This window comes from Centruroides vittatus, unplaced genomic scaffold (genome assembly GCF_030686945.1).
Source record: "Centruroides vittatus isolate TY-2023 unplaced genomic scaffold, ASM3068694v2 contig_631, whole genome shotgun sequence".
Classification (NCBI taxonomy): domain Eukaryota; kingdom Metazoa; phylum Arthropoda; class Arachnida; order Scorpiones; family Buthidae; genus Centruroides; species Centruroides vittatus.
Window position 1 is genome coordinate 133,947 of NW_027122388.1, and position 27,638 is coordinate 161,584.

Sequence of the window (27,638 nt, forward strand, 5' to 3'; positions counted from 1 at the left end):
TTTCGTTTAAATACAAGTTAAAATGCGAGCATCATTAAATGATAAAGACTGAATGGTTAATAAGAAAGTTTTGAAGCGGATTTTCTAAAAAAATTACGAAATTTTAACACTTAAAAGCCTTAAAATTATAAAATTCGAATGTTTTTCTAACTTAATTTAATTATTTTAACCGTTTAAAGTGAGTAAATTTAATAAAAATCTAGGAAGAAAGTGTAGAAGGTGTGAGAAGAAATGAAAGAAAAATGATGAAATTATTAATATACCAATCTTTATTATGAATTAATTATCTCATTTATAAATTACACAATCATCACATTATATTAAGGCTCCTTTAATTAAGTTGTAACTCTTACTTTTTTGTATGTAAATAAAACAAAAATTAATGTATAACCTTCCGACAACAATTACACAACACATTACTGATAGGAACATTGGGTTTTCTATACAAGAAATGGGTTGATTTCTCATGAAAAACTACACATTTTTGACACATTTAAGCACATTTACTACACGAAATACTATTAAGAAGCCTCATAAGTGTGTAAAAAAGTGTACAAAACACTCCTTGTTACGTAAAATAAATAAAACAACACGCTACACTTCAGCAGAGGGGGGCCTCTTTCAAACGTTTCCTTTGATTTATCCATCACTTGTATATAAATTTGAGGGCCCTCCTGCTGTACAGGATAGTGTTAAAAGTATATAAAAATCATCACAATTGGATCACTTAACAAAATATCATAGCAACACCCCTCTACTTGTTACAAATATATAAATATCTCTATATATATTATATATATTTACCCGCATCTCATAGTATCACAGATAACTCCTAGGATCGAGATTGAGCAAATACAACGTTAAGGCCCTCATATTTCGAATCTATATATAAATAGCCTAATGCCTACTACACATATAAACCCCATTTGAGGCCTCTTGTATACAATTTTGGCACCAAAAATTGAGTTTAACGTAAACAAAATGGCGTCGTCTTCGTTGTCACGCCAACATTGCACATATTTTTTACCACAAAATATGAAGTTATTTGTAAGCCTTAATATAGGTTTAAGGCTCGGAAAGGAAAGGTTTAAGGTTAGGTTACGTTTAAGGGTCAAGAAATCGGTTAAATTCCGAGAAATTTAAGGTGAAAAGAGCAGTTAAAATAAGGGTAGTTGAAGTAGATTTGTGGCCCTAAATTTGATTTTGTTGTGTAAGTTTACTTAATAGACTAGTCCCTGAGTTAATTTCGAAGGTTAAAGTTCACCCGAGTTTAATTCCTAACGTGAGAAACCCGTAGAAAATCCTAAAAATCTTAAGAGTAAGTTTAACGTTAAACCTGTGGAATATATCCAATGTTTTAAGCTCATTTCTAAAAAATGAGGGAAATTTTTGGGAAATTTAACAGTAAAAACCGCTCGTTAAACTTGTTTTCTCCCCAAAAAACCCAAAAATTTAGATCTTAAAGGCGATTTCCCCAACGCTTAACTTGTACAAAATCATCTTCACAAAGGTTATTAGTTAAGCTTGTCAGCCGCCATATTGTGATGTCTTACTTTAAACGAAAGTTTAAGAACCCCTGGTTTGTTGTTTAAAGAAGGTAGAAAGGTATAAAAAAAACACAAAATTCATTCACTAACCTCATAAAAATCTCACATATTTTACGCTGATTAATCGGTAGATACGTGGTTCTAACAAAACTTAAAAATACTTGCAGCACTTAAGAATGTAGCAACTTGGACTGTTGAGGGTGAAGTTTATAACTGACCCCCTTTTTCTGGCACTAAAAAGGGTTGTTAGGATGTTGTAAAACCATAAAATAGTACAGTTTAGGATGGATTTTACTGTTTAAAATTCTTTTTAAAAAGGAAGAAAACTGTAGTGAGTCGCCAGCGGGGTGACCCGCTCCCTTCACAAGAGGAGGTCCTAAAAGTCTGACACGCATGTGGGGTCAGGTGCAATAATTCATGTCGAAAGTTTTACGACAAACATCGAATACTTATTTACTACATTTTTGACCCTTCTTACAAACGACTCAATCGAAAATAATACATTTTTTTCCCCGTTTCCTCTGTCTAAATAAATTAAAATAGTAGAAGTGAGGGTGGTGGTGTTGTTCTTCTCTTCTTATTCTTGCTTGTTTTCGATGTCTGCATCTCCTGCTGTTGTTGTTTCCTGTTCGTTTTTGATCTTCTGCTCCTTTTTGGCCTTCATACGACGATTTTGGAACCATATTTTGATCTGCCTTTCGGTCAGGCTCAACATCCTGGCGATTTCCACCCTCCTCCTTCGTGTCAGATAGCGATTAAAATGGAACTCCTTCTCCAGTTCTAGTGTCTGATAACGTGTGTAAGTCTGTCTAGTCCTCTTTGTCGACGTGTTAGCATCTGTAGAGTAGAAAAAGAGACACGTATTAACTACGTAAACAACAGTTCAAACGGGGGTTAATGCATAGATCGTAACAAAGCAAAGAAAGAGCGACTCTTAAAATGGCGGAGGGACCAATGGCGACCGGGCTGACGCAACGAAACGTATGTAAAAAAAAAATCCGGTCACGTGACTCGCATCCACGTGCTTTTTTATCACACTACCTCTTTGTTTAATAGTACATATATATATTTATATATTATAAACTAACCTCCGTAACACTTCATCCAGGGGTATAAGTGCGCTTGAGGCTGATGGCCGCCTTGGTCGTGTTGTTGTTGTAACTGCGACTGTGGGGCCCTTGGGGCTTCGTGTGGGGTAGGCCCGTAGTTTTTGGCGTAGCCGTGCAAGCAGGGTTCGGTCTCCGTAGACAGGAAGGGCTCCTGATTCGCGTGCTCCTGGTTTCCGTAACTCTGGGGGTATCGGTAGTCGGAAGTGGGATTCAGAAAGGGGCCACGCTGGTCCCCTATGTAATATTTGTTCTCCTGCACGTAACTCTGCCCGTGTGACGTTTGAAGGGCGCAAGAAGTCCAAGAGCACGTGGAAACATTGCCGAAATACGAACTCATAATGGCGGGGACTGGTAGCCGGGGATGATTTGTGATCCCCCACTTCACCCCGACACAACCCCTAATGATATGGCGCAAAAAGGCGTCACGTGACTGACAGGCAACCAATAGCGGGAGGGTGATGACCGCCTGTCACTCACACGCACACAACCCCATTCACGACAATGGAAGAGGGTGGAAAATAAATAAATAAATAAAGTAAACACGCGACGACGTAAGGACTATAAAGAAGGGAGGAAGGAGGAAGGAGGAGAAAAAAAAGAACACAGAAAAATTTACAGCCCTTTATCTGCAACCGATGACTTTAGAGGCCGTAAAGATCACGGAGAGACGTTTACAGCGATTAATGGACCCTCAAATAAACACGTGTGGAAGTGGCCGTTAAAATTTACGAGACAGCTGCAGCTCCCGAGATGCTACTACTGAAACGAGAACGTAAATTTTGGGACGTACTACAACCAAAATATGAATGAATGAACTTACGAGAGAAGAGGTTAATATTCTATCAATGGGATGAAAACTGCATTTTCTCCACCCCCCTTTCCACCTCTCCGAGACCTTTTCAACTTAAACCTCTTCGTCTTACAAGTGGATATCTCTATAAATTTTTTACAATTTAAAAAGAAAGTGGTTAATTTTTTTACATTTTCCTCCTATTTTACTTGAACATTACCCCCTTTTGGGCATTTTTTATGCCGTTTTATCCGATCTTCGCCCCCCTTTTTATGCTATTTGACTTCAACTTATCCCCTGTTTTATGCCGTTTTATTTAATCTAAAACACTATTTGGAGGGATTTTGATGTTTTATTCGATATCTACCCCTTTGTTTAACAGAATTTTATTCCATTTTCTCCCCTGTGTTTTCATTGTTATAATATTTTAGGAGTTTTATCCCATTGTTTATGTCATTTTGACTGTTCTATGACGTTTTATTTAATATTAATGTCCATTTTAGGGGTGTTTTTGCTGTTTTATCTGATCTTCACCCTTTCTTTTGGGGGCGAATTTATCTAGAATCTACAATTTATGAAGGACCCATTTTAAAATAGGAATTTTGAGCCCTGTTTTGGTTTATTTCTTCCAATTTTTCTAAGTTTTAGATTATATTAGACTATTTTTTTAAGAATTTTAAAATGTTTTAAAGCCTTAAAGTTTCCTAAAATTCTAAAGTAAAACCTAAAAATTTAGGATTCATTCGCTGCTCCTAAAATTCATAAGCCTGATTTTACGACCAAATATATAAACACAAAATCCTTAAATTTAGAAGAGAAAACATGAAAGAAGAAGCCTGATTTCAGGAGCAAATGTGTAAAGAGAAAATCCTTAATTTATAATGACTATATAAATCCAAAATCCTGAAACGAAGAGCAAAAGTATAAGGCTAAAATCCTTAGTTTAGAAGCGAAAATATGAAGGAAAGAGCCTGTTTTCAGGAGCAAATATATAAAGCTAGAATCTTTTATATTAGAAGCTACTATAAGAAACGAGAATCCTGATTTCAGGAGCCTGTATAAATCAGAAAATCCTGAATTGAAAAATAAATGTATAAGGCTAAAATTCATTAATTTAGTTTATCACCTTTGACCCCGAATTAGCATCCTGATTTACCCTTTTTATTGAATATAGTTCCTTTATAAAAAATAAAATTAAAAAAATATATATATATATAGGCGATTAACTATTTATTTACCCATTAAAAAGGCATTAAAAGATAAATAATTTGTCCCCTAATAACCGGACATTTATCATAAAAAATAAGGGGGAAAAAAAGGAAAAATAGAAGATTAACAAATGATTATTTTCAAAGTGGATGAGATTCTTTTGATATTTATCAAAACCTTTGATTACTTCCTTGCAAATCCTTTGCTTGTTTATAGGAGAAAAGTTGCATTAAATGCTAAAGAATAATCAGATGATGATTGATCATGAAGATCACAAAGGCAGACATTCTACAATTCGGTTGCTCTTGATGTCATTTTTGTCAGTTATCCATTTGTTATGACGTCATTTTAGAGCCCTCCCATTTATAACCCTAGATTTCTCTTGATTAATGATCGATCTTTAAATTCCTACAGTAAAATTGAATCTAAATTTATTATAAAAAAATCTAAACTTCCCCTTCTCCCCGAGGTTAAAACATCTCCCGCCTGTGACGTATTTTTTAAGGATGCCTTTTTGTTTTTTAAAATTTAACATCATTTACGTGCTTCTAGGATTGTGAAGAAATTGTTCGTCTTGACTGTAGAAATACCCTACGAATATTTAACACCCTATTTTCGGAGGGGTCATTTTAAACCCTTAATTTAAGGACATTATCAAAAATCGGAATCTACAGAAAATATCCTAATTTTAAGGTATTAAAAAGAAATCTGCAACCTGATTTTAGGGGGTATCTTTAGAAATCGCCGTCCTAATTGTAGAGGTGCTTGTAAAAAGTCAGATTTCTAATCTTAGGGCATCTACAAAAGCTTAGTAACCTGAATTTAGAAACACCTACACAGCTCAGTATCCTGATTTTAGAAACACCTACAAAAGCTTAGAATCTAATTCTAAAATCCTGACTTTAGAAGCATCTACAAAAGCCCAAAATCCTGACTTTAGAAGCATCTACAAAAGCCCAAATCCTGATTTTAGAAGCACCTACAAAAGCCCCAAAATCCTGAATTCAGAAGCACCTATAAAAGCCCAAATTCCTGATTTTAGAAGCACCTACAAAAGCCCCAAAATCCTGAATTTAGAAGCACCTATAAAAGCCCAAATTCTTGATTTTAGAAGCACCTACAAAAGCCCCAAAATCCTGAATTTAGAAAGCACCTATAAAAGCCCAAATTCCTGATTTTAGAAGCACCTACAAAAGCCCCAAAATCCTGAATTTAGAAGCTCCTACAAAATCCCAAATTCCTGATTTTAGAAGCTCCTACAAAAGCCCAAAATCCTGACTTTAGAAGCATACATTAAATCATCTTCGTCTTTAGTAACTTCACGTGATGCTAGAAGAGCTTATTAAATTCAGGATTAAGTTTTCAATAATCAATTACGTTTATGGGTACTAAATCGCTGTTTAAACAGTAGAAAGGTCCATCAATGTCCTAAATTTCATATTTCATACACGAAAATGTATTTCAATCAATTTAAATAAAGGTTAAACAGTAGCTTAAAGTGGCAAAAAACCCACTTTTAAAAATCATTCATTACAAAAATAAATTTTAAACAAAATTAAATTTTAAAACTTAATTTAATTAAAGAACTTAATTTTACATTTATTTCAAACTGGGGGTGACCGTCTAGCACGTGCTTAAACGTAAACAAGTAGTTTAACCAATCGCTTCCCTTCCCGTGTTACACTCCCTACCAATGATTGGATAACGGTTTAGAATGACATTCCTCTTCGTTCTCACTTGTAAAAATGCCTATAGGCAAAGTTAATACGTAGAATATTTAGGCCCCATTCTTTCCTTTTAGGCCCTAAAGTTGATTTTATCAACAATCGGTATGACGTAGGTGGGACCCCGGGGAATGAGCTTTACTGAATGTTAATTAAACATTAGTCACTAGGGAGTTAGGATGATGCACTGCATCACCAATATTGAGATGCTACAAGCCCTATATTTGGGGATTGTGGTCCTTTTATGAAGCTAATTTAGATTTAAATTTAGTCTTTTGTTTTCGTATAGATAGAGGAAAAGATAATGTTAATTTATAAGCAACAATTTTTAATCCTTCTAGAATAATTTGGGATTCATTTAAAAATTTTAATTGGATCCCTGCTGGCAGTCTTTCCTGCTCTACAAGTTTTTTAACGCCTACAAAAACTTGTAGATTACTTTTAATCTATTTATTGATCTGTTTCGTGTTCCAGATGTTTCTAGATAAAATAATTTAATCAATTTCAATAATACTTTTGTTAAAAGTTTTCAGTTTCGTGATATTGATTTATTTTCCAAAATCTATTATTGTATTTTTTAATCAGTATCAACTGTTTACGTCTGCAACTGATTATTTTTCTAGAACACGTGTTTTTTCAGCTGTTAAAAGGTTATCAATTTCTTTTCTATAATTTTCTTCAATAAATGATAACTCTAGAACAATTGCAAATCGCTTCACAGGCTTATTTTTTTTTTTTTAAATTAAAACTGAGCCTTTTAGTAAGTGATTAGCAGGCTATTCACAGGAAGATTAATGAGAAGCAAATTGCGTATACATAAATATCGTAAAGGCATTAGACACATTCGAAAGCCCTTTCTCTTTGTGTGTGCGTATGTGTGTCTGTGTGTGTGTGTGTGTGAGAGAGAGAGAGAAAATAAGCAAAGACCTATTGACGCCAGGTGTGAACAAAGAGAAGAGTGGAACCCTCATAACCCTTAAGTCCGGTCACAGCTGTCGCACGGTCACGTGATGTTATTGGGCTTGGATGGAAGGGCTGGTTTATCATAAGAACGACAGCTCGAGGGAAGATATCGATTGCGCCCTAACGCAGCAGTGGCCCCTGGTGTTTACCTCCGAAACTAGGATCGATGCTGCTGCTAATGCATTACTGAATTACATGTACTGCATGTCCCCATGTGCATGTGCCCTCCTAAGGTGACTCACGAACTTCCCTCTTGTGAGTTAATGCCGAATTGGAATCTAGTCATCTACCTTGAAGTCTCCTAAATAATAGATTTCATATAAGTAATTTATTAAAGCGTGGGGCCTTGATACCGAATGCCTAAACTAGTTATTTATTGTTTGTTTAGCCCTCATGCTTTGTAAATTTCGATTATGTAAAGGTTTCTTTTTTTTATTTTACCGAAGGCTTCTGATGCCGCAAAATTACTCGCAATTAAGGCCTGGTAAGATTTACAATTAGGGCCTCTCGTAGACCTTGTACTCGAAGTGCGAGGAAAAATGAGTGATTTATGAGGTTTAAAATTTATTTATCCCGTTATTTAGTTATGAGGTCTGCAGAATATTCAGCACATTTATTGATTTTCATCTTCTATCATTTCAATTACTTTTCCTCTTTAATAAAGAAACGGCTCTTTCTCCCAGGAAAATTAATTTTTCTCCACTTTCGAATCGATTAGGCCCTTTAACGTTTTTATCTGCAAGGAGTTTGGCTCATAAAAAAACGCAAAAAATTCTGTAATTTATTTATTAGGCATCAGCTAATTTCACTTTCTTTCAGTTTTCAGGCTGTTGCATGGGTCTTTCTTTTCTTAAAGGGGGTGTGGAGCACTAATATGGTGCACTAATTGAAAGTTTATCCGTTAAAGTTTTGTTCCTATAGAGGTATTTGTTACCATGGTAACTGTAGACATCTCATCATCGTCATATTTCATAGTTTTTCTTCGCATCTTGTCATGAGGAGGGATGGATGGCTAATCTTCCGGCGTAAATAGCCGTCTACATCTATTAACAGGAGGCTCAATATTGACTTCTCTTACCCCAAGCTTTCTATCTTACTTAGGAGGCGAACAGCATCTACCGCCTTCCAACTGAGTTTTATAACTAAAGGGCCTATCCTGGACTAGAAATTAGTCGAAAATTTAGGTGCGAAGGCCTCAAATTTACGGGGGAGACCCGCAAGATTTCGCCTAAAGATGGCGCCACATTAGAGACCTCATATGGGGTGAAGTTTGGTCTGTATACAGGGCGACTCTTTGAGCAGATTCTGTTACGAATAGGGCCTTTTTTAAGCGCAGGAAGGCCTCACTCGTGTCCCAAATCTGTGCTCTGTTATGTTAGAAATCCAGGAAGATAAACCATAAGTAATGAGGCCATTCAAAAGGCTTCTTTAGTTAATATTGTACTCGTTTGCAGGGCCTACTTAAGTTGCCCTAATATAAAAATGGCCTGCTGATGACGCAACGAGTTAAAAGTGTAATTAATAAAGATGCCCAATGTTTAATTAATCTAAACCAAATTTATAGGGCCTTTCAGCTACCTTTTACAATCTAAATAATCTCGAGCACAGGAAGGCCTTACATATCAATCCTAAGATAACCTGTTTAGGGCCTGTTAAGCTATACAAGGCCTTGAACGCCCGTACTGATGATATAACCCTGGCTCGTTAAACGAAGATATCCTCGTAAGTTATGCACTTTTTATTGTGGCAATGGAACGAAGGGCCTTTTATCTATGATGCTTAACGAGTTCAGCATCACTTTCTTTACAAAACTTTCACTATAATTAAGGAAATCATTAGGAACTGTTGAAGGAGCACAGCTTAGAAAAATCATTTCCCAGATGCATTGTCAGTCGATTGAGGTAGGATACAACAAAGAAAACAAAGAGGATGATGCTATAATTACACGTTAAGCATAATTTATTTTCTATAAATTACTCTTAAGTACTGATTGAAGGTTGATGATGATATTAAATAACGGAAGTTTAGGTGTTACCTCTTGGTAAATCCAGCCTTAAATAATAGCAGGGGGTGGGGGAACTTTCCTTGTCTTCTCCTCTTCTAGAAAAAAAAGGAAACTTCCTGGAATTTTATATTCAGGTCAGAAATAATAACAATTTTACGTGATTTATAGCCTGTATGCCTAATATTTATGCCACTTATCATATTTTTATTGACCTATATTTTACTGTCTATCCGCCTAGTTAAGGATGTTCAATCGACGATGCTAGAGTAAACATCCTTTAAAAAATATCTGAATTAATATTAGGCCCTAGGGCCCTAGCTAGATAAACTCTACAAGAGCCCCTACTTTGAAAGAGCGTGTAGCAATTTTAATTAACTTTTACGTATTTTTTTTGCAGGGCCCTTGCCGGAAAAACTCTCGAAATATTAAGGCCCTAAACTTGTTAGGGCCTAATTATGAAATGTTTACTATTAATAAAGTCTTAGAAATGATCATAAACCCTCACTAAAGACGTGTGATGCTACGATTTATATTAACGTCTAGGCCTTAATAAAATTGAGTCCTAGGCAGAAACCATGGCGTGCTCTTTAAATGTAGTCACTACAAAGGCCCCACGCCATTGATTTTATACTTAACAGGCCTTACACGCATTAATGTGGCCGAAAATAGGAGGCAGTCCGTACTATGTCGTTAGGAACTAGGCATCGATCCTAGGTGTTGTAGGCTAATAAATTAACTTTCCAGCCTAGCCTATAGGCAATTAAGCTGAAGCAATTAAAAAACAAGTAAGAGCCGCTAATTAAAAATCGATTTTTATCCAATTTTTTCCCTAAACTTTCCTTGTAGAAAACGTTGCAGACATAGCTCCTGCTCTTAGACGTGGTGACTTAAAGGAACTCGTGGAGTAAATCCTGACCCCTTTTAATTTATTTAATTTATTCTAGCCGAAGGATATACAAGATTAGTAAATTACAGTAGGATAAATAACGAAATTACACACAAAAAAAATAACAAGATAATTGCATTTATGTTTACCATAAAGGTGGAATTTATCATAGGTTATAAAGGGGGGTAGTTAATGCACTTTTAAACGATAATTAGGGGATAAAGGATAGAATTTTTTACATTCCTCCTGTAAAAAGATAAATTGGATATATGTTTATTATTTAAAGACAAGATAATAAGAGTGATTTAACTCTCTTTTGTGCGAATTATCTCGTTATTCGTCATGCTTCTCCATTAAGCAGCATGCTTATGACATAACAACTGGGAGGTGACAAGAATACACGACCAACTCTTCTCTCATTAGCTGTAAAATGTCAACATACACATTCTTTATCTCTTTTATAATTAAATGAGAATTAAAATCGCTCATTTTTAGTTTATTCTGCAGGCTCACTCCTTTAGTAACATGCACACGAGCGTTACTAAAGGCATTTTTCAGTTACCATCCCGTGGATATTCATCACACCAAACTCTCGGATGTTGCCTGATTTCAAAATCAGGCAACATCCGAGACGTTGCCTGATTATAATTAAGCAGGCCTCCCTCGAAACCTGCTTAATTATAAGGAAGGCTCGTAATTTAAATCAGGCTTTTTATACTTTCGATAAAAATTCGGTAATTTTTTTTTTTTAAATAAGGCAATTTTGTTGACGATGCTTACACAAGTGATGCAGATGAGTTTGTGGATGTTGATGATTCTAGACACTTGCACCTTATACCTTATCCTAAATTTCCCAAATGTATAGGGTTTTATTAGCATTTACGTTTCCTTAAACGTTTTAAGTGCGGGTAGAAGCAAAAATTCCGCTTAAATTACAATTACAATTCAATTTTGTTGAGGATGTTTACACATGTGATGCGGATCAGAGTGAGGATGCTGATGATTCTAGACGCTTGTACCTTAAAAGTTTACTCTAAATTTCCCTAAATATGTAGGGTTTTTAATCATTTATGCTACCCTAAATCGAATAAAGCGTATTAAGTGCTGGTAGAACCGCAACAACCACCCGAAAAATCCACTCAAATTACAATTCCTCATCGAAAATTTTCTAATTAGGATGCTGCTACACTCTTTCTTCCTAAAAATCTCCTACAAAGAAAGGATTATCAAAGTGAAGCTTAGGAGAAAAAGAAGGAGAAGCAGCAGCAGCAGCAGCATCAGAAGAAGAAGAAGAAGAAGCAAGAAAGAAAGAAAAAAAAAAAAAAGTTGCTGTCGGTTATCGAAAAAAGAAGTGAAGCTGGCACTCATGACGCGAGAGAGGAAATGACCGTTGTCATGGTAACGGGTATGCGGCATGATCGATTCCCCAAGACAGCAACGTTCCTTCAAATTCTGGCGACATCCCCGAATTGGCCTAGTATTTTTGCTTGGAAGTACAAACAGACAAATAGCTCGGAAACTTGTGTCATATTTGCCATGCATGGCGACATTTTGAAGAATAAAAGAAGAAAGTTAAGGGGGGAAAGAACAAGTGGGATCATAAAAAAGAAGCAGCGGCAAAGGGGGGACAAACTTACAGACGTACGCACATATATATATATATTTCGCGATCGCGAAATATTTTATCTCTTGGCAGTATTCCCCGAAATGTCCCGCCAAGCGTAAAACCAACATTTTGTACGGCTGTTTACGTCTTTCAATAGTTTGCCATCTATCACCTGGACCTCTATCTAAATAAGCCTCATATGCACACCCATATACAACACAGGTAAATTGCTCCTAGTGTATGGCAGCCATACATTTTTCCATCCCCCTCTTCTATCGGATGCGGTGGGATATAAACGATCGTTTTGCCACGTTTGGTCGTGGCAAAACGATTAGGACGGGCCTTCCTAGACGTTTTAAGGCCGGGAGGCCATAAAACGTCTAGGGAGGCCCTTCCAGCTCAATGCCCTCATAATTTCTCGATGGATTAACGGGATTCGCAGCACGAAACGAATGCCAATTCTTCGACTTGACACGCTTAGGAAATTGTAAGAAGGATGAAATTAATCTAAACTATAGGGCCTTAAGGCCTACAAAGTTAGTTACACGAATGGGGCACAATAACATTTAAATCTATTCTCGCATGGTAGCAATTTATTGCTCTTTTACACGTTAATGGACTTCGAAAGTGTGTTTTAATAGGGCCCAATCTTTGTGTTTAGCAGTAAGAGGGACCGTTTTAATGATAAGTCGCTATTCTATCGAAGATTCTTATTGGATAAATACGAACGTAAAGGCCTCTTTTTTTGGGATAGACAACGAAAAATAAAGCAAGAGTATATGAAAGTATCTTGTACTTTAACGAGGCCCTTCGAAGCAATGCTACTGACATACACATAAAAGTTTAAGTAACTTGCTAGCAAACTTAAGGCCTCTCACTTGTAAATATAAAATTTCCACTTTAGATTCGCCTCGAGAACTGAGTGACGTTTATGCCTTTTAAAGTATTAACTATTTTAAGCTTTAATCATAAATGTAAAATTAATGAGGCCTGTAAATTTTCTTAATTTCGTTAAAAACACCGTAAACAGAAGAAAACCTACAGCGTTAATTATTTATTCCCTTAATTAATTTAAAGTATGTAGGCCCTTTAATCTGTTAATAAATCTACCTCTAGGGCACTCTAATGAGGCCCTATTCGTTGTAGAAGACTAGAGAAAAGTCGAGGGAGGAGCTAACTTTGAACTAACCAATCTGGCGAAGTTATGCCTCCAACGTTTTACGTGAAAAAAAAATAAAGAGAGCCTTTTTTGAAGTATGCCTCCAGCCGGATAAGTTAAAAATCTTATTTATCTGTAAGGCAATTTGTTAAGGTTGAGTCTGACGTAATTTTTGGGAAGGTTAGGAGCGAGGAAAAGAAAGGTAATTCCGAGCAGGAAAAACTCGATTGTTCGCTTGTTTTAGCCCCTGACAGAATAGAAACGTCACACTGCCCACTTATGCATTTTATGCCTCTTTGGTTGTCATGTGCAATTTTTTCCTGTCTCAGGTGTTTAGCTAGGAGGCAGTTCAAGGCAAACCTCATTTTTAACTTCTATACTTCTTGGCAGTGTTCCATCAGACAGTTTTCTTTAAGAAGGACATAGTCCCTACACGTCTATTTACTGTTGTATTGCGTCATAAAAAAGGCCCCATTAAGTCATTAAGAAGGCCCCATTGAGTCATTATCGAACGGTCTCCTTAATAAACCGACGCTTTTCCACTGATGAAGAAGCACACTAAAGGGGGAAAGAAATCGATTTAAACAATCTCAAATGCACCCCCTTCTCCCGAAAAAATCGTACAATATTGGGCTGAAAATTGTTAGCGCGTGCTCTTCGTTAAGGCCTTGCATGCAGTGGGGCCCTTTAATGTTGAGTTACTCGAGAGTACGGGCTTTACATTTGCATTTTTGTATTTAAGACGTAAAAGGCTTATTTAAATGAGCCTTTTACTTAATTCTAGAGTACAGAAGGCTCTTGTAACGAATGTGAATAGCCTATTATAAATCGTAGCGGTTTTAGTTATGAGCCTTCTTGAGTTTCTAAGCCTTTTATTACTCATTTCTCGAGCAGGCTCATATAAAAACAACGCCTTTACTTAATTTTGTACAAGGGTGATCCTGGAGAAAAACGAATGAACTACAACACCCTTTTCAGGTTTAGATTTAACTAATGAGCCTTAAGCCTTCATATATAAGAGCCTTTTTAGTAAATAAGCTTTCTTAAGGAAACAAGCCTTTTATAAAACATTTTCACGAGCAGAACACTCACTTTTGTACTGTACAAAAAGTAATGACGCATTGTACTGAGGTCAAAGGTGTTAGCCTTTTAAAAAGCTAGCCTGTTTATGTAGGAACCTTCCTAAGTAAGATAGCCTTCTATAGAAGCCTTCTTTCGAGCAGAACAACCTCATTTTATACAAAGAAACGGCACCTAAAAAAACAAATAAATAAATAACCACTTACTCATTTTATTGAGGTCAAAGTGTAGAAAGAGTTTTTGGCATTTTTAAAATTATAAGTGTATATAATGCCATACAAGCTGACAAATTCCCTTAAGGTTATTTCCAGAAGCTGGCCCTATTCCGACTTTACCTTTTCTAGTAATATATATTAGTAGAAAAGGGGGGAGCAGACGGAGCCCTCTGCCAAATTCCCACGGACTTCTCAACAGATGTGGTGAATTATTGTTTTTAACGAAATATTGCCTGTCGAATGGTGAGAAAAGCTCGTCTGCCTTATTTTAACTGGAAAAAACCTGTCAAGAAATTCGTTTGTTAAACAATTCCTAAGCCACAAGGCATACTTTTAGGCCCTACGCTGGTCATGGGCGCTCTACTCTCATTACACAGCGCATACTTCTTCCTACACTAATTAATACTGAAATTTTTAACGTTTTAAAAGAAATCATAGCCTTAGTTACAGTACAGTAGCCTTAATTACCCTGAAAACAAGTAGCCTTTTTAGTAATTAAGAGCGGATGTGAAAGCGTACGGAAGTCGAACTGCTGTAGAAAATCGTTAAACCGACGATTCGGTGCTAAGTAATTTATGTTTTTAAATCGATTTTAAGGACCTCGGGCCTTTCTAAATGCCTTTATTAACAAGATATTAAGGCAAATTTCGCTTTAGTTTATAAAAGTTAAGGCCATTTATGTAGGAGAAAGAAGGCCTTTGATGTGTGACACTGTACACGGCTTCACGAGTCTCTACAGAATTTAACCTGTCTAAAGCCTTAATTGCATTTTAGAAAGGAAAATATAAAGGCTGTAATTTTTCATTAAACACTATCAAATTTAGCCTCTTTAAATATTTTTCAGAAGAAAAAGCAAGTAATTTATAGTAAGAGCCTGTGTGTAATAGCCTGATTGAATCCTTCGAGTCTGGAGCTAATTAGACTTGATTTATAAGCCTACAGGCTCTAATTCGATTCCATTTTACGCGCTTAGAGAGTCTTTCAAGTGCCCGAAAGGGGGTGGAAGTTACTTGAGGGGATGAAAACTTACATAATTGTAATTTTTTGAGAAATTGCACAAGGCACAATCGTTGCCTTTCTGGCTCCAAAATTAGAAAAAAAATCCGAAAAATTGTAGCTACCATTTAGATAACATTTCGAAGAAGAATCCGCCTCCAAAAAACACAAGAGGGGGGAGAAAATTCGACCTTTAAAGTCCAGTCGTGTGTTCTCAGACTTCTTCAGCCTTCTCTAACGACTCTTGAATCATTAGCGCTGCTCTGGAAATCAGAAAGGATCGATGGACAACAACCATGCAATTCAATTCCACCCCCATACACACTTCTTCCACCCTAACCTGGCAGGAATTTTTCCATTTGCACACCCCCCCTTTCACTCGAATAAATAAATAAACCCTGGATGTAACACCACACCGAAAACACCACTACAACACCCCACTCGAGGGGATTGAAGTTATATAATTATTACATTTATGGTAACCTTGGCTCTCACCCGAAAATGACTCCTTTCATTATTGAGTAGTAAGCGAAAAACCACCCCTCCAGGGATTTTTTTCTCTCCCACCCTAGGGATTTTTCGGTAGCTCCTGATTCTGAACACTTCACCTAAGTGCGGAGGAGAGAGAGCCTTAATTTTAACGTAAACCCAATAAAAAAGTTGAGGAGGAGATGATACCCGCTCTCCTCCCCCCACCCGGCTGCGTGACGTCGTTGTTGCTGCGCCGCCCCCGCCTGTTTCCTTCGGGGGGCCTCTTCCTGTGTCGTTTGGGGGGCCCCAAGTCTGATAGCGAATTAAGTGATTTTAATCGCGGAGAATTCAAATGAGGTCTTCACTTTTGGGTCATTATACTGTCGTCATTAGATTCTCGTTGAGACTCCAGGTGGCTCCAGTTATCGAGATTACCTCCCCTTTACTGTGATTGGTAGAAGGGCCACCAATGCACTTTTCACCAATTCGATAGCCATTACAGATACGTAAGTCTGTCTTTCGCACTTTTATCCAGATTATAGGTGCAATCAATGGCCTTAATGAACGCCGATAATGGCCCTTTCACAATTCCTCAAACGATAATTAATTGTTTATTGTACACACTACCGAAAAAACTTGAAAAATGGGCCCCTTACGTGGACCTGTGCCGTGGTTACGAGTTGTTACTATATCCCCCTTTAAAAGCTGTTTATACGCTAATTTCGCTTATAAACTAATCGAAACTGTTGGAAAGATTTAGGGCCTCAATCGATGAGGCCTTCTTAGATAAAGTCCATTCGTTCGAGGCCCTAATAACGTTCAAACGAACGTATTATTGTGTGGAATTTATCGTGTACGAAACTTTACTCGGGAAAACATTCCTAATTAGGCCCTTCTATAGGCATAGAATCGCGATATTCCCGGCATTTAGGCCTCGAATATATTTAAAACCTAAATTTTCAGGCAAGTGACGGCAATTAAAAGCCGGAAAACTGCATTTTTAGGCCCTAAAATGCCCTTAAAAAGAGTCTGTCTGGGGGAAAAAATTCAAAGATTTCACGCCCTTATTTAGACTTTTCAACAGGCCCAACAACACATCATAAGGCCTCAAGTAAACGCTGTTTATTCATTAGAAAGGCCTCAAAATTCTGAACGCTATTCCATTTCTTTTAAGAAAAGAATTAAGTGACTTTTAAGGGCCGCTGCGTTGCTTACAACTCCGAACTTTTATAACACTGGAGAAGGCCCTAAAAAAGCGAAGAGTTAAATCACCAAATAAAATTCTGACATTGGCAAAAATTCGATTGTAGAACGTCACACACACACACAAACACGGGGGAGAAAGAAGAGCAAAGTGTAGAAAGGGGGGGAAGATTTAAAGAAGAAACCAAGTAGTGTAGTAGAAGGAGGAGAAGGAGAAAGGGGGGAAAAGAAGAAAAAGTACAGTTCTTTGTGTAACTTTTTGGGGTCTACCCAGTGCAGCCTTATTCAAAATCAACGCGGTTCTTAATCTGGGTCATACATCAACTCGGGTACCATCGATCTCCTGCTGGCACTTTGCCACTCTGTGACGTCACATAACCTGCACTAAACCGGGTGGGCGCCATCTTGGTTTCGGTTGGTGGTCCGATGGTGGAAAATCGGACAGAGCATGCTCCCTGGCACCCGAAAATTCCAACTCCCCCCTCTTGGCAGCAGACTTAATTTGTCCTTAATGAACACAGGAGAAGAGGAGTTTATCCATTACTCTTCTCTTCCAGTAATTGACTGTTGTTCGACCATTGTTCTGCTTAACTTTATATATATTTTAAAGTTTTTAAAAAAAGTGGAAGAATAGGCCCACATTTCTGCCCCCTTTCCCCCGAAAAAAACAAAAATTCTTCCTCTTGTTTGAGCCTCCTACACGAGAGGGGTGCCATTTAAGTGGAGTGGCTTTGGTTGCTCCTTGTGAAAGCTCTTTGAAGTTTAATGAAGAGAGAAGTAGGTAATGGCACAAACTAGGCCTCATGAACTTTATTTAATTAAATTGTCTCTAAAATTTGGACATGATGGCTCCCGAAATTTCTCAGGACCTCCCTCCCCCACTGTTAAATTCTCATTGATCCATGCCGAAGATTAAATGATATTAATGAGAATCCGAGGTCTCGCGGTGAAGAGGGTTTAAATATTATAAAAGGCCTCACATTTATAAAACACCACAGAAGTGTCGTTTTATAAATAATCGAGTGAAGGAGGCTCTTAAACCGAGAGGATTCCGATAGAAACGAGGCCTTAAATGTTATTAAAAGATTTGTTTCTTTTAAATATTTTCAGTTTTTATAAATGGATTCGCACAGAAATATATAGAGGCCCTATAATCGAAAGGCATTTTAGAAACTAAGGCTAATCAGTGTAATAGGTTCTAAATCTTTATTACACTATCTTGCTTCTAAAAACGTATATATACAGAAAACATCCGTTAGAGAGGCCCTATAGGGCCCTGCATTTATTACAAAATAATACAGAACCCAGCATAAATTAAGGCCCAGCATCGTAATAGGTTCTGAGTCTTGATCACACTGTCAGGTTTCTAAAAGCATACCGATCAAAAACGAGGCGATAGCGAGGCCCTATATGATAAAAACTTGTTTAAAAGGCCTCAAGAGGCATAAACTTACTAATTTTTTTCAAAATAATCGAGCATTCCTTGCACGTCTTCTTCCAAAGTAGCCAGGGACGAAGATCGAAGAGACTGGGCAAATTCGAAATTAGGGCCCCACGTGCCCGGAGCAACGTGCATTTCGCATAAAGCTCAAGATACGCAATAATTAATTAACGAGAATAGGAGAAGAACGGGTAATCAACTGCGCCTTGTCCAGCAGATGCTGTTTCTCAGGATAAAGTCCTATCAGACAAGGATGCTCTGGTCAAAATGGATGGTCACTTCGACCAACCGACTTGATTCATGGGCCCAACTCTGCCATTGATCACCTGCTTTAATCAGCTTGGACTTTGTGTACAAACAAAGGGAACATCCTTTATTTCTCAGCTCTACAGAATATCAACAGATTAAACTTGTTCCGTGAATTACATCCTTTGTTTATTTTAGGATATAGGAGGCATAAACTACGCTCGAGATCCATCATCAACCAACTGTTTTAACTCCGACAATCCCCCAGGTAACACCCTACCTCTAAATGGATCTTGTGTTAAGAGTTTGAATAAATTGAGGCCACTTAAACGCACAGGGGGATACTGAAACGGATAGGGCCTCCTGACACTGCTAACTTTTCAGGGATCTCCTTGAAAGGTTTTTTTGCAGTTAAAAGCGACTTAAAATGCTCTAGGGCCTTTCGTAAAGCTGCAAAATCAATTTGGACGATAATGGGCCTCTTGAATGCACGCGATCGAGTTCGAGTGTAAGGCAATCTTCTAAAGGACACGCAATCAAGCTGGTACGTAATAGGGGTCTTCTAGAACATACACGATAACTAGGGCCTTTTAGAAGGCACACAACGAAGTTGAGACATAACGGGCCTTTTAAACGAGATTCAACTAAGTTGGTGATATAATGGAGACTTTTAAAAGCATGCAAATCAAGTTGGAACTTAGAAGGGCCTTCTAAAGCCGAGTATCATAGGCTCAAAAAAAGCATTAAAGCCCCACGTCTTAAAAAATTGTGCGGATGGGAAACCAGAAAAGCAGGCAAGATAATCCAAGTATTTTATAGGAGAGAGATAGAGAGAGAAGGGCCTTTCGTCAGCCGTAGGGCCTTGCCGGTTAAAGTTCACAAGTAGCGATTCTTAATAATTGAAAGAGAAATTAAAGTGTTGCTGAAGGCACGTCTTCTAATACCACGTGATGGATAGGGTGGGGAATAGGGGGAGAAACGGGCGTTATCTCCACGTGCCAGGTATGGTCCCCACGGAGTGGCGTGATGTTTACGGAACGCGATGTGGTCTCCCGCTCCTAACCACTTATAGACTTAGGTCTCCGAGTTGATACTGTTGTTTCGGACAGGAGAGGGCCATATTTCAAAATTTTCTCCGTCTACGTGACGAGTAAAAACCTTCGCTTCCTAGCTGCTTAATGGGGCGTGGCCAAGCGTTTGGGAAGGTAACACTCGCTTCTGTTCTTCTACTATCTTTGCTATGCACGCTGTTGTGAGTCTTTTGTAAAGAATTACACTTTTACCAGGCTTTTCTTTATTGATAAACACTAGTTTAGTTTACTCTTTATACCCCCTTTTTCCCTGTTATCTCTTCCCCTTCTTTCTATTCGTCCGTTCGAACTAATTATGCTGCTGATTGGCCTATCGGTAGTGTTAATACACTCGTACTGCTGCCCATTACTCCCATATCAATGGGTGGCATAAACAATTGTCTAACAGGATAGGTCAATCAGCCTATTCCACTAATAGTGTCTAGTATTCTGCCCATAATCCCTCAATGTGTATACAATCATTATCCCATTCGTGTACTGTCGTGTACAAACTTGGAATTATATTGCCCATTATCTCATACACGCGTGGATATGGTAATGGGCAGTATAATTCGACTTGCCCATTAATTGATATTATTCTTTTGACTGATTTTACACCTGTTCTGTTTTACCCCTCACTCATTTTACCCACATATTATAGGGTAAAAATCACTGCATTAATGGAGCCGAATATCTATTAAATGGGGTAATGGGCAACACGATTTTTTAATTTAATTGTGTATCGAATAAACGGGATTGTATCCATTTTGCCCCATTTCTCTTCAACAGGCTATTGTTACCATTCTTCCAAATTTAACTATAATTTTTACTTTAAAGGGCACATTTTAGATGTGTTCTTTAAAGTTCTTTATGGCTTGTCCAAAATCGTAAATTCTTTCTTCATTTTGGCCCACAAATTTCGCATTTAATTTTAATTCCCCTCAAAAAATACCAGAATTAATTTACATTTTTGGCCCAATAAAACTGAAGAAATGATTTATAATTCGCTCTCCATGAAAGCTCGAACACTTCATCCTCATCTTGGCTCAATAAAAGCCCACATTCCGCTTTAATTTTGCGCCAAAATTGATCATCCGCAATTTTCGCCCAATTTAACCCGCCCTTCACGGGCACGTGACCCCCTTCCAAATACAACACTCGAAACGTCACTCCCGCATATTAAACCCGGCAAATTTTCGTGCCGCTATTTTGATGAGGCATCAAATCTGCGGGGGTGGAAAGTTGAGGCCTGGGGAGGGTGGAGAATCCAGAAGGGGTTGGAGGGCATTAAAATCGGATTTTCTGCTGGGATTGCGATCTTATCGATCATCGCCGTGTCCAAATGACCATTCGGACACAAACCTGTAACAGGAGCCACCGATGACGTATGGTTCCCCCCACCCGCTTTCCAGAGGGGCGACGTTCATTAAGATACAATTAGGCCCCCCTTTGGGTAATTGCCGTTCCTGTAACGAAACAGCGGAAATTCTAACATTTAAAATTGCCATTATAGGTCATTACATCTTCGATAAAAGCTCCTTCCCCTCTATCAAAAGGATTAATTCCCTATCTCTGTAATTTCTCCCCCCCCTTCTTCTACCCTTTACTATGCTCTTCTACAGTTTAATGAGGCACAAAAATATTTAAAATTTGATTAAAATTTTAATTTGTACTAAAAGTAATAAGGGGGAGTGTTTCTTAATAACTTCTACGTATCTAGATAAATTTAAGACGACTCTGGAGGTCTTCTTACACAGGTTTTTTTTCTCCACCCCTTCTTATAAAACGTAAAACTTGTTTGATTTATCCTCCCTTTTTTAAAAGTTTTTCTTGGTTTTGTGCGCATGATTTGCATGTTTTATGCTCTTGACAGTGTCTTTTTAAGTTAAGAACACGGTTTAAATGTGTTTACTTAAGTGTACATTTTATGTTTCGACCTCTTTTAAGTGTTTCTCCCGATTTTCCAGCTTCCCAGAAAATCGGGAGTTGTAACTGTTTCCATAGTTTGAGTCGTTTAAGCTTATAGCTAATCCTGTAAGGAGGGGTGTAAACCTGTAACTGATCCTGTAAAGAAGGGTTTAAACCTGTAACTGATCCTGTAAGCAAGGGTTTAAACCTGTAACTAATCTTGTAAGCAAGGGTTTAAACCCGTAACTGATCCCGTAAGGAATGGTTTAAACCTGTAACTGATCCTGTAAGCAAAGGTTTAAATTTGTAACTGATCTTGTAAGCAAGGGTTTAAACCTGTAACTGATCCTGTAAGGAATGGTTTAAACCTGTAACTCATGGATTAATGGGCTAAAACATTATTATATAAAGATAAATGGGTCACACGTGTAAGAAAATCATTCTAATACGTAGCCTGATTTAGCCTTTAGCATTAAAACTTGTTTATACACTTCTTGTGTTGCCTTAAATTAAATTAAATTATTATTTAAAGGTTTACTGTAGCTCTCAATTCTTTTACATCGATTATTTTAATCATAAAAAATTTACAACTATTCAGAATTTTAACATATATATACTGATTTAGCCTGAAAGCCTTAGATGTATAAGCCTGAAAAACTATGTAAGAATAGTCTTAAAAAATTTTATATCGACTCAAATTGAAGCCTGATTAAAATTCGTGCTCTTCAAACTTTAAATAATAATTTAGCCTGCAGCCTTGATCATAACTAATTAGCCTTATTTTCAGGCACTATATTAAAATATTCTTGTATCCTCGTCGATGTTTAAGAGAAATTCATTTCATATAACGAGCAATTCAATTAAGGCTCAATGCCTTAAAAACCAGGTAGAGTATTTTATCAGGCAAGAGCCTTCGTTGTCTAATTAAAAATGGAGAGAAGAAGAGGAAAAACGAGCAGAAAAATTCTTTCCCTCTTACAACTTCTGGACACGTTCCTCACCCCCAAAGCCAGGATCCTCCTCAGAAGATCGATAGTAAAACAGGCGCTGTCATGCTAATGTGGGCCAGGGATAGTTTCCGAAAAAGATGAAGGAAGAGAAAAAAGGAAAGAAGAAGGCTACAAACAGGAATTTGAAGAAGATCCTATTGAAAAAAAGAAGGAAAAGTTATACTGTCGATCTTATTCATGCCGCTGTGATGGATTGTTTTATGTAGTCCCTACTGACAATTGATGGGGATTTTATGATGTAAAAAGCAAAGATATGAGTACTATAGGTAAATATATCTTCTAGAATTGGTTAAGTGTGTTCCTAACACGATAATTCTTGTATTGGAAGGCACAATGGGAAAATATTCTTGAAAACTTGGCATCCTGATAACGTTTCAAACTCCTCTATCATCCTCGAAAGACAAGAGAAGAATCGCCACCAATACCGCAAAATATGCATTATAGAGGAAATATAAATTTAGAATACTATATGAGGCCCTTCCATACATTTTTGCCTGTCATTTCCGTCATAAATTCAAGTGGTAGGTGATTTCACACCTGTTGAAAAAGGCTCCAACAGGTGAGAAACTCTATATCCGTTATCAGTATATCATCGTATAACAAGAGCCTTTCTACATAAAAATGTAATTATCTAGCTAAGTTAGAGCCTTTTTAAACACAAGAAAGGCCCCATGCACGCCATCTAACAGAAGCAGGTTAGGTTGAAAGGCCGTATTGCAAGTCTTATTACCGTTTGTTTTAGGCTTTTCGTTAATAGATTGGAATATGTAATTGATTAAAAAAGCCTTTCTAGCTTTAATTAAGGCTTAACCAATCATTTATAATGAGAAGCCTCTATTATAAGGCACAGTTTATACCTTATAAAAGCTCTTTATATATAAGGATAGTTGCCCCTTTGTACTTGAATTAAAGTTAATTTTACTGCTTATTTCATTAAATAAGGCTCATTTTAGCGATTTATAAGTACCTCTTTGCCAATCCTAAATAAATTTTTTTTGAACTTCTAAAAACTCCAATTAAATTACTTAGAGGAATTGTTGAAGCCCTTCCACATCTAAAATTATATAAGATTCTTTAATGCCTGCTTCTTAAGGCAAGTTAATGCCTTAAGAATGTGCCTTACATGAAAGAAAACAACAGAAAAAAAGGGGAACAATAAATTGTGGATCAATAAATGAAGTATGGATCCTTCTGTGGCTCATTTTTCAACGGAATTAGGCTATTATTTTACGGATGAGAGGCTATTTGTCTTCACTTATAAAGACCTTATAAGTCTTTCATGGGGCTCATATTGTTAATTCCTCGGAAAAAATCATCGTAAAACACCAAATTAATTCCAAAAAAGGGCTATAAAACTGCAAAACATCGTAGTATCACTTAAAGTTTGGTGGGGTTTTTTCAGTAGAGGAAGAAACGTTCTCCTTCTTCCAAATTTTCTTTTAATAGAAGGCTTCTCCCCACTTTATGAGGGCTGCTCTTTACTTCTACATCACGTGTAGCCATTATGAGCCAGTTTTCCCCCTCACCTTCGTCCTTCCCCCCTTCGAGAATCATAATTTTAAATCCTTCTTCAAACATTCTCGAGTGTTACAACGTTGTAAAGACTTCCCTCCCTGCTACATTTCTAAATTGTCACCACTTTTAACCTCGTATGGAGGAGCCATGAATCATAAACAGGTTCTGAAATTTATTAGATGGGATGTATATGCAAATAGGGCCTTCTTCTTTATCTTTACAGAGTTTCTAACTATTTTAAGAGGGGGAAGTCTCCAACTTTTTGGGTTCTCTCGCCTGTTTAAGTGCTGCAAATGATGTACAGTACAAAACGAACCACAGAAGGGCCTGATATATATCAGGCCCTTCTGTAGCTCATAACATAGAAAGTTTATGCAAAAGGGACCTATTTTGTTTTATACAGGAGAGTCTTATACCAGGCTCACGAGATATACAACGCACTTTTAACACTTGTATATCAGGCTCTCGACAAGTGTACTTGACAAATAACACAAGAAGAGCCTTAAGAAAAACACTTAATCGCCTGTAAATTATACCCAGAAAGAAATAGCCTTAACAAAGAAACAAAATCGAGCCTTAAAGGAACCATCTCCAACAGAAGCCTTAAAGGAATCATACGCAACAGAACCACTTTAAAAATACATTTTTCATACGTCGAAGAGGGACATAAAAATCAGTAAAATGCCCTAAAACAAGGACCTGTCCAAATTATGATGATTTACAATGGGGATGTTGAAAAGGTTGGGTATTTTCATTATTTTTTTTTATCCTTATTGTTAGAAGGGTACCTCTAAGAAGGGAGCGGGGAGAAAACAATTTTTTCTTCCCACCCTCCTTTTTTTCCTAGAAGGAGGATGGATCTTAAACAATTTATTTCGAGTAAAGAAGGTGTTGTTGTAGTTTTACTTTCACCCCTTTTGGTATTCAGTAGTGTTTACTGGGATAAACGTTTACTATTCACAGTCAACAGCGGGTGGTTAAAGTGTCATCCGCACCTTTTCTAAACTGTTTTATTACTTTACAACCTCCAATTACACGATCCAGCGCTTTGTTCCTGACAACATATTCGAAACACGTCTTTACTTTGCAACACATACACACACACACACAACCAAACAAGGCTTTGCGCTTATTCTTCTTTATTCAACGTTCTTTAAAATTCTACGTGTTTTTTCCATGGTATATTTCTAGGGATTTACTCGTATCAAAGGTAAATTTTCCAATTTTTCTGTGTTTTCTAACACTACATATTTCTTCCCCCTTTTATTAATTCGTTTTTAATAGTCTGAGTAAGTTCTAAGGGGAAAGGCACCCTTTACGCCTTAATAAGATTAATTCATTTGTTATTTTTAGATGTGTGAGGTCTTCGTGAGGCCCTTCGGAAGTGTGGTTTTTGTAAGGATTGCCTTATGGCAAGGCCTCATAAGAGGTTTTCTGAAAGGGGGCATCAGAAAAGCTTCTATTACTAATTGACTTTTCAATATAAAAAATCATATTTATGTTGTAATAACATTAATGCATTTATTATTTTTACAACTAAGAGACCTTAATAAGGCACTACAGAAGTGTTTCTGTAAGAAAGGCCATATGATAAGGCCTTACAAGGGGATTATTAGAAGGGAGTTTTGGCAGATTTTATATGTTCTAATTACGTTAATATGTTTATTATTCTTACGTTTAAGAGGCTTTTATTAAGGCTCTATAAAAGTGTTTTACGTAAGAAAGGCCTTATGACAAGGCCTTACAAGGATTTTCTGAAAGAGATTCTTACAAGAGCTTTATAGAAAACTCTTCTAAAGGGCCTTACTGTTACTAGTGAAAATTGAATTTTTTTAAATAGGTTTTTATTAAAATATTCGCTAATTTAATACATTTTATAAACTTAAAATAGCTTTAATCTAATTAAACTTAATTTAAAATTAATTAAACTTGAAAGTTAATCTATAATTAACCTTTGTATTGATTTAGAATCTAGGTCAAAACTGTTAAAAACATTAACTGGAATAAGCTATTTTAACTATAACAAGAGGCCCTACTCAAAGGCCTCTTAGTTATTTTTACTTCTTCTATTCAGAAAGGCTGTCATTTTGATTAAAATTTAATTTTTACTCCTTTAAACAGGAAAAATTGCTGGTTTAGTTCATTTTATTTCCAATTCAGGCCCTTCTAAAGGCTTTTACAGTCAACCCTTCAGAAGGGCCTTCCAGACAGTTTTATACGCTTTACAACAGCAAAAAAATTGCTAGTTTAATTAACGTTTTTCTTCATCGCGATGAGAGAAGAAAGGCTAAAATTGAGCCTGCCGGTTAAATTAAGGCGCAGTTTAGATAATAATTTAGAACAGAGCAGTTTAGACGTCTGGCAAAACGCTTTCATCACAGTATCTTTTAAGTTAAGATAACACCGGAGGGAGAAGAGGGGGTCAAGAAGCCAAGAGGGGTGAAGAATGTCCACAAGGTATGAGAGCCCATAAAAGATGGAAAATTTGTTAAAATTACACCTCTTAAAAGTAAGATTAACTAGTTTAATTAATTAAAACCTCTTTTAGAATGCTTACTAACCCCCCTTACGTGTAATTTGTAATTTAGAAGGGCTATTAATAATACTCTACCTTTAGGAAGTTAAGTCAGGTGAACTTACTTGCGATACTGCACAGAGATAAGGCAAGACCTGTGTCAGGGATATAACTCATATATATATATGTTTCTCCTGTATGCCCCGAGGCCCTAATGCTACTACAGTAGATAACCTTGTAATAATAATAACAATAGCAATGTTATATCCCTCCTTTCTTTAAATTATTAAGTGAATTGTTTTCGCCTTAGCACCGCAATCACGTGACAGTGCTGAAGATTGTTTAACGGGGGAAGGAAGGCTTTTCATCTTGGCGTAAATGGCTCCTTTTGTCAGGTAACGCGTCACGTGACCACACCTAATGGTTTCCACCGTCACGTGACACGAGATTCCGCGTAACTTCGTATTGTTTCTTTGTTTGTTTACTAGAAACGGTAACCAACGTTTTACCCTTTGTTAAGAAGAAGGGAAGGGAGGGAAAGAGAAGAGTGGGGGAAAGAAGAAAAAACAATTTGATAATTGGGGGATGTGAAAACCTAAGACAAATTTCCTTACCGGGGTCTTGACCCCGTAACCCCTGTGTTGTTGCCTCGTATGGTTCCCACAGAAAGCTTTACTTTTACAAGGGGGAGGAGAAGCTATGTCTTTATTGGCCACTTTCCGAAATTACAGACCTCTCCCCTCCCTGTGCGGTCGGTGGAGATCGTCCCCACACCTTTCACTTCTCGAGCCCTCTACTATTGGCTGACTACTGTCACGTGCCTCAATAAGGGTCTTTTCTAATCTGCTGAGTATCTGCAATTTACTAAAGTAAAGATGACGTGTGTTCGTTCATCTTTTTTCATGTAAATTCACTAAAATTGAAGTGATTACACATCTTTATCACCTGCTCCTCCCGTAGATGATGTCAC

At 37.1% G+C, this 27,638-nt stretch overlaps 1 protein-coding gene across 1 annotated transcript; it reads right to left on the reverse strand.

Annotated features, from left to right (window-relative positions):
- Positions 1 to 2,124: 2,124 nt before the first annotated feature.
- On the reverse strand, positions 2,125 to 2,993 carry LOC136979711 (homeobox protein Hox-A7-like). The gene is made up of 2 exons (XM_067275734.1): positions 2,636 to 2,993; positions 2,125 to 2,384 (listed from the first exon to the last, which is right to left on the reverse strand). The coding sequence occupies exons 1-2, from the start codon at positions 2,991 to 2,993 to the stop codon at positions 2,125 to 2,127; spliced, it is 618 nt and encodes a 205-aa protein (XP_067131835.1).
- Between the last annotated feature and the right edge of the window lie 24,645 nt (positions 2,994 to 27,638).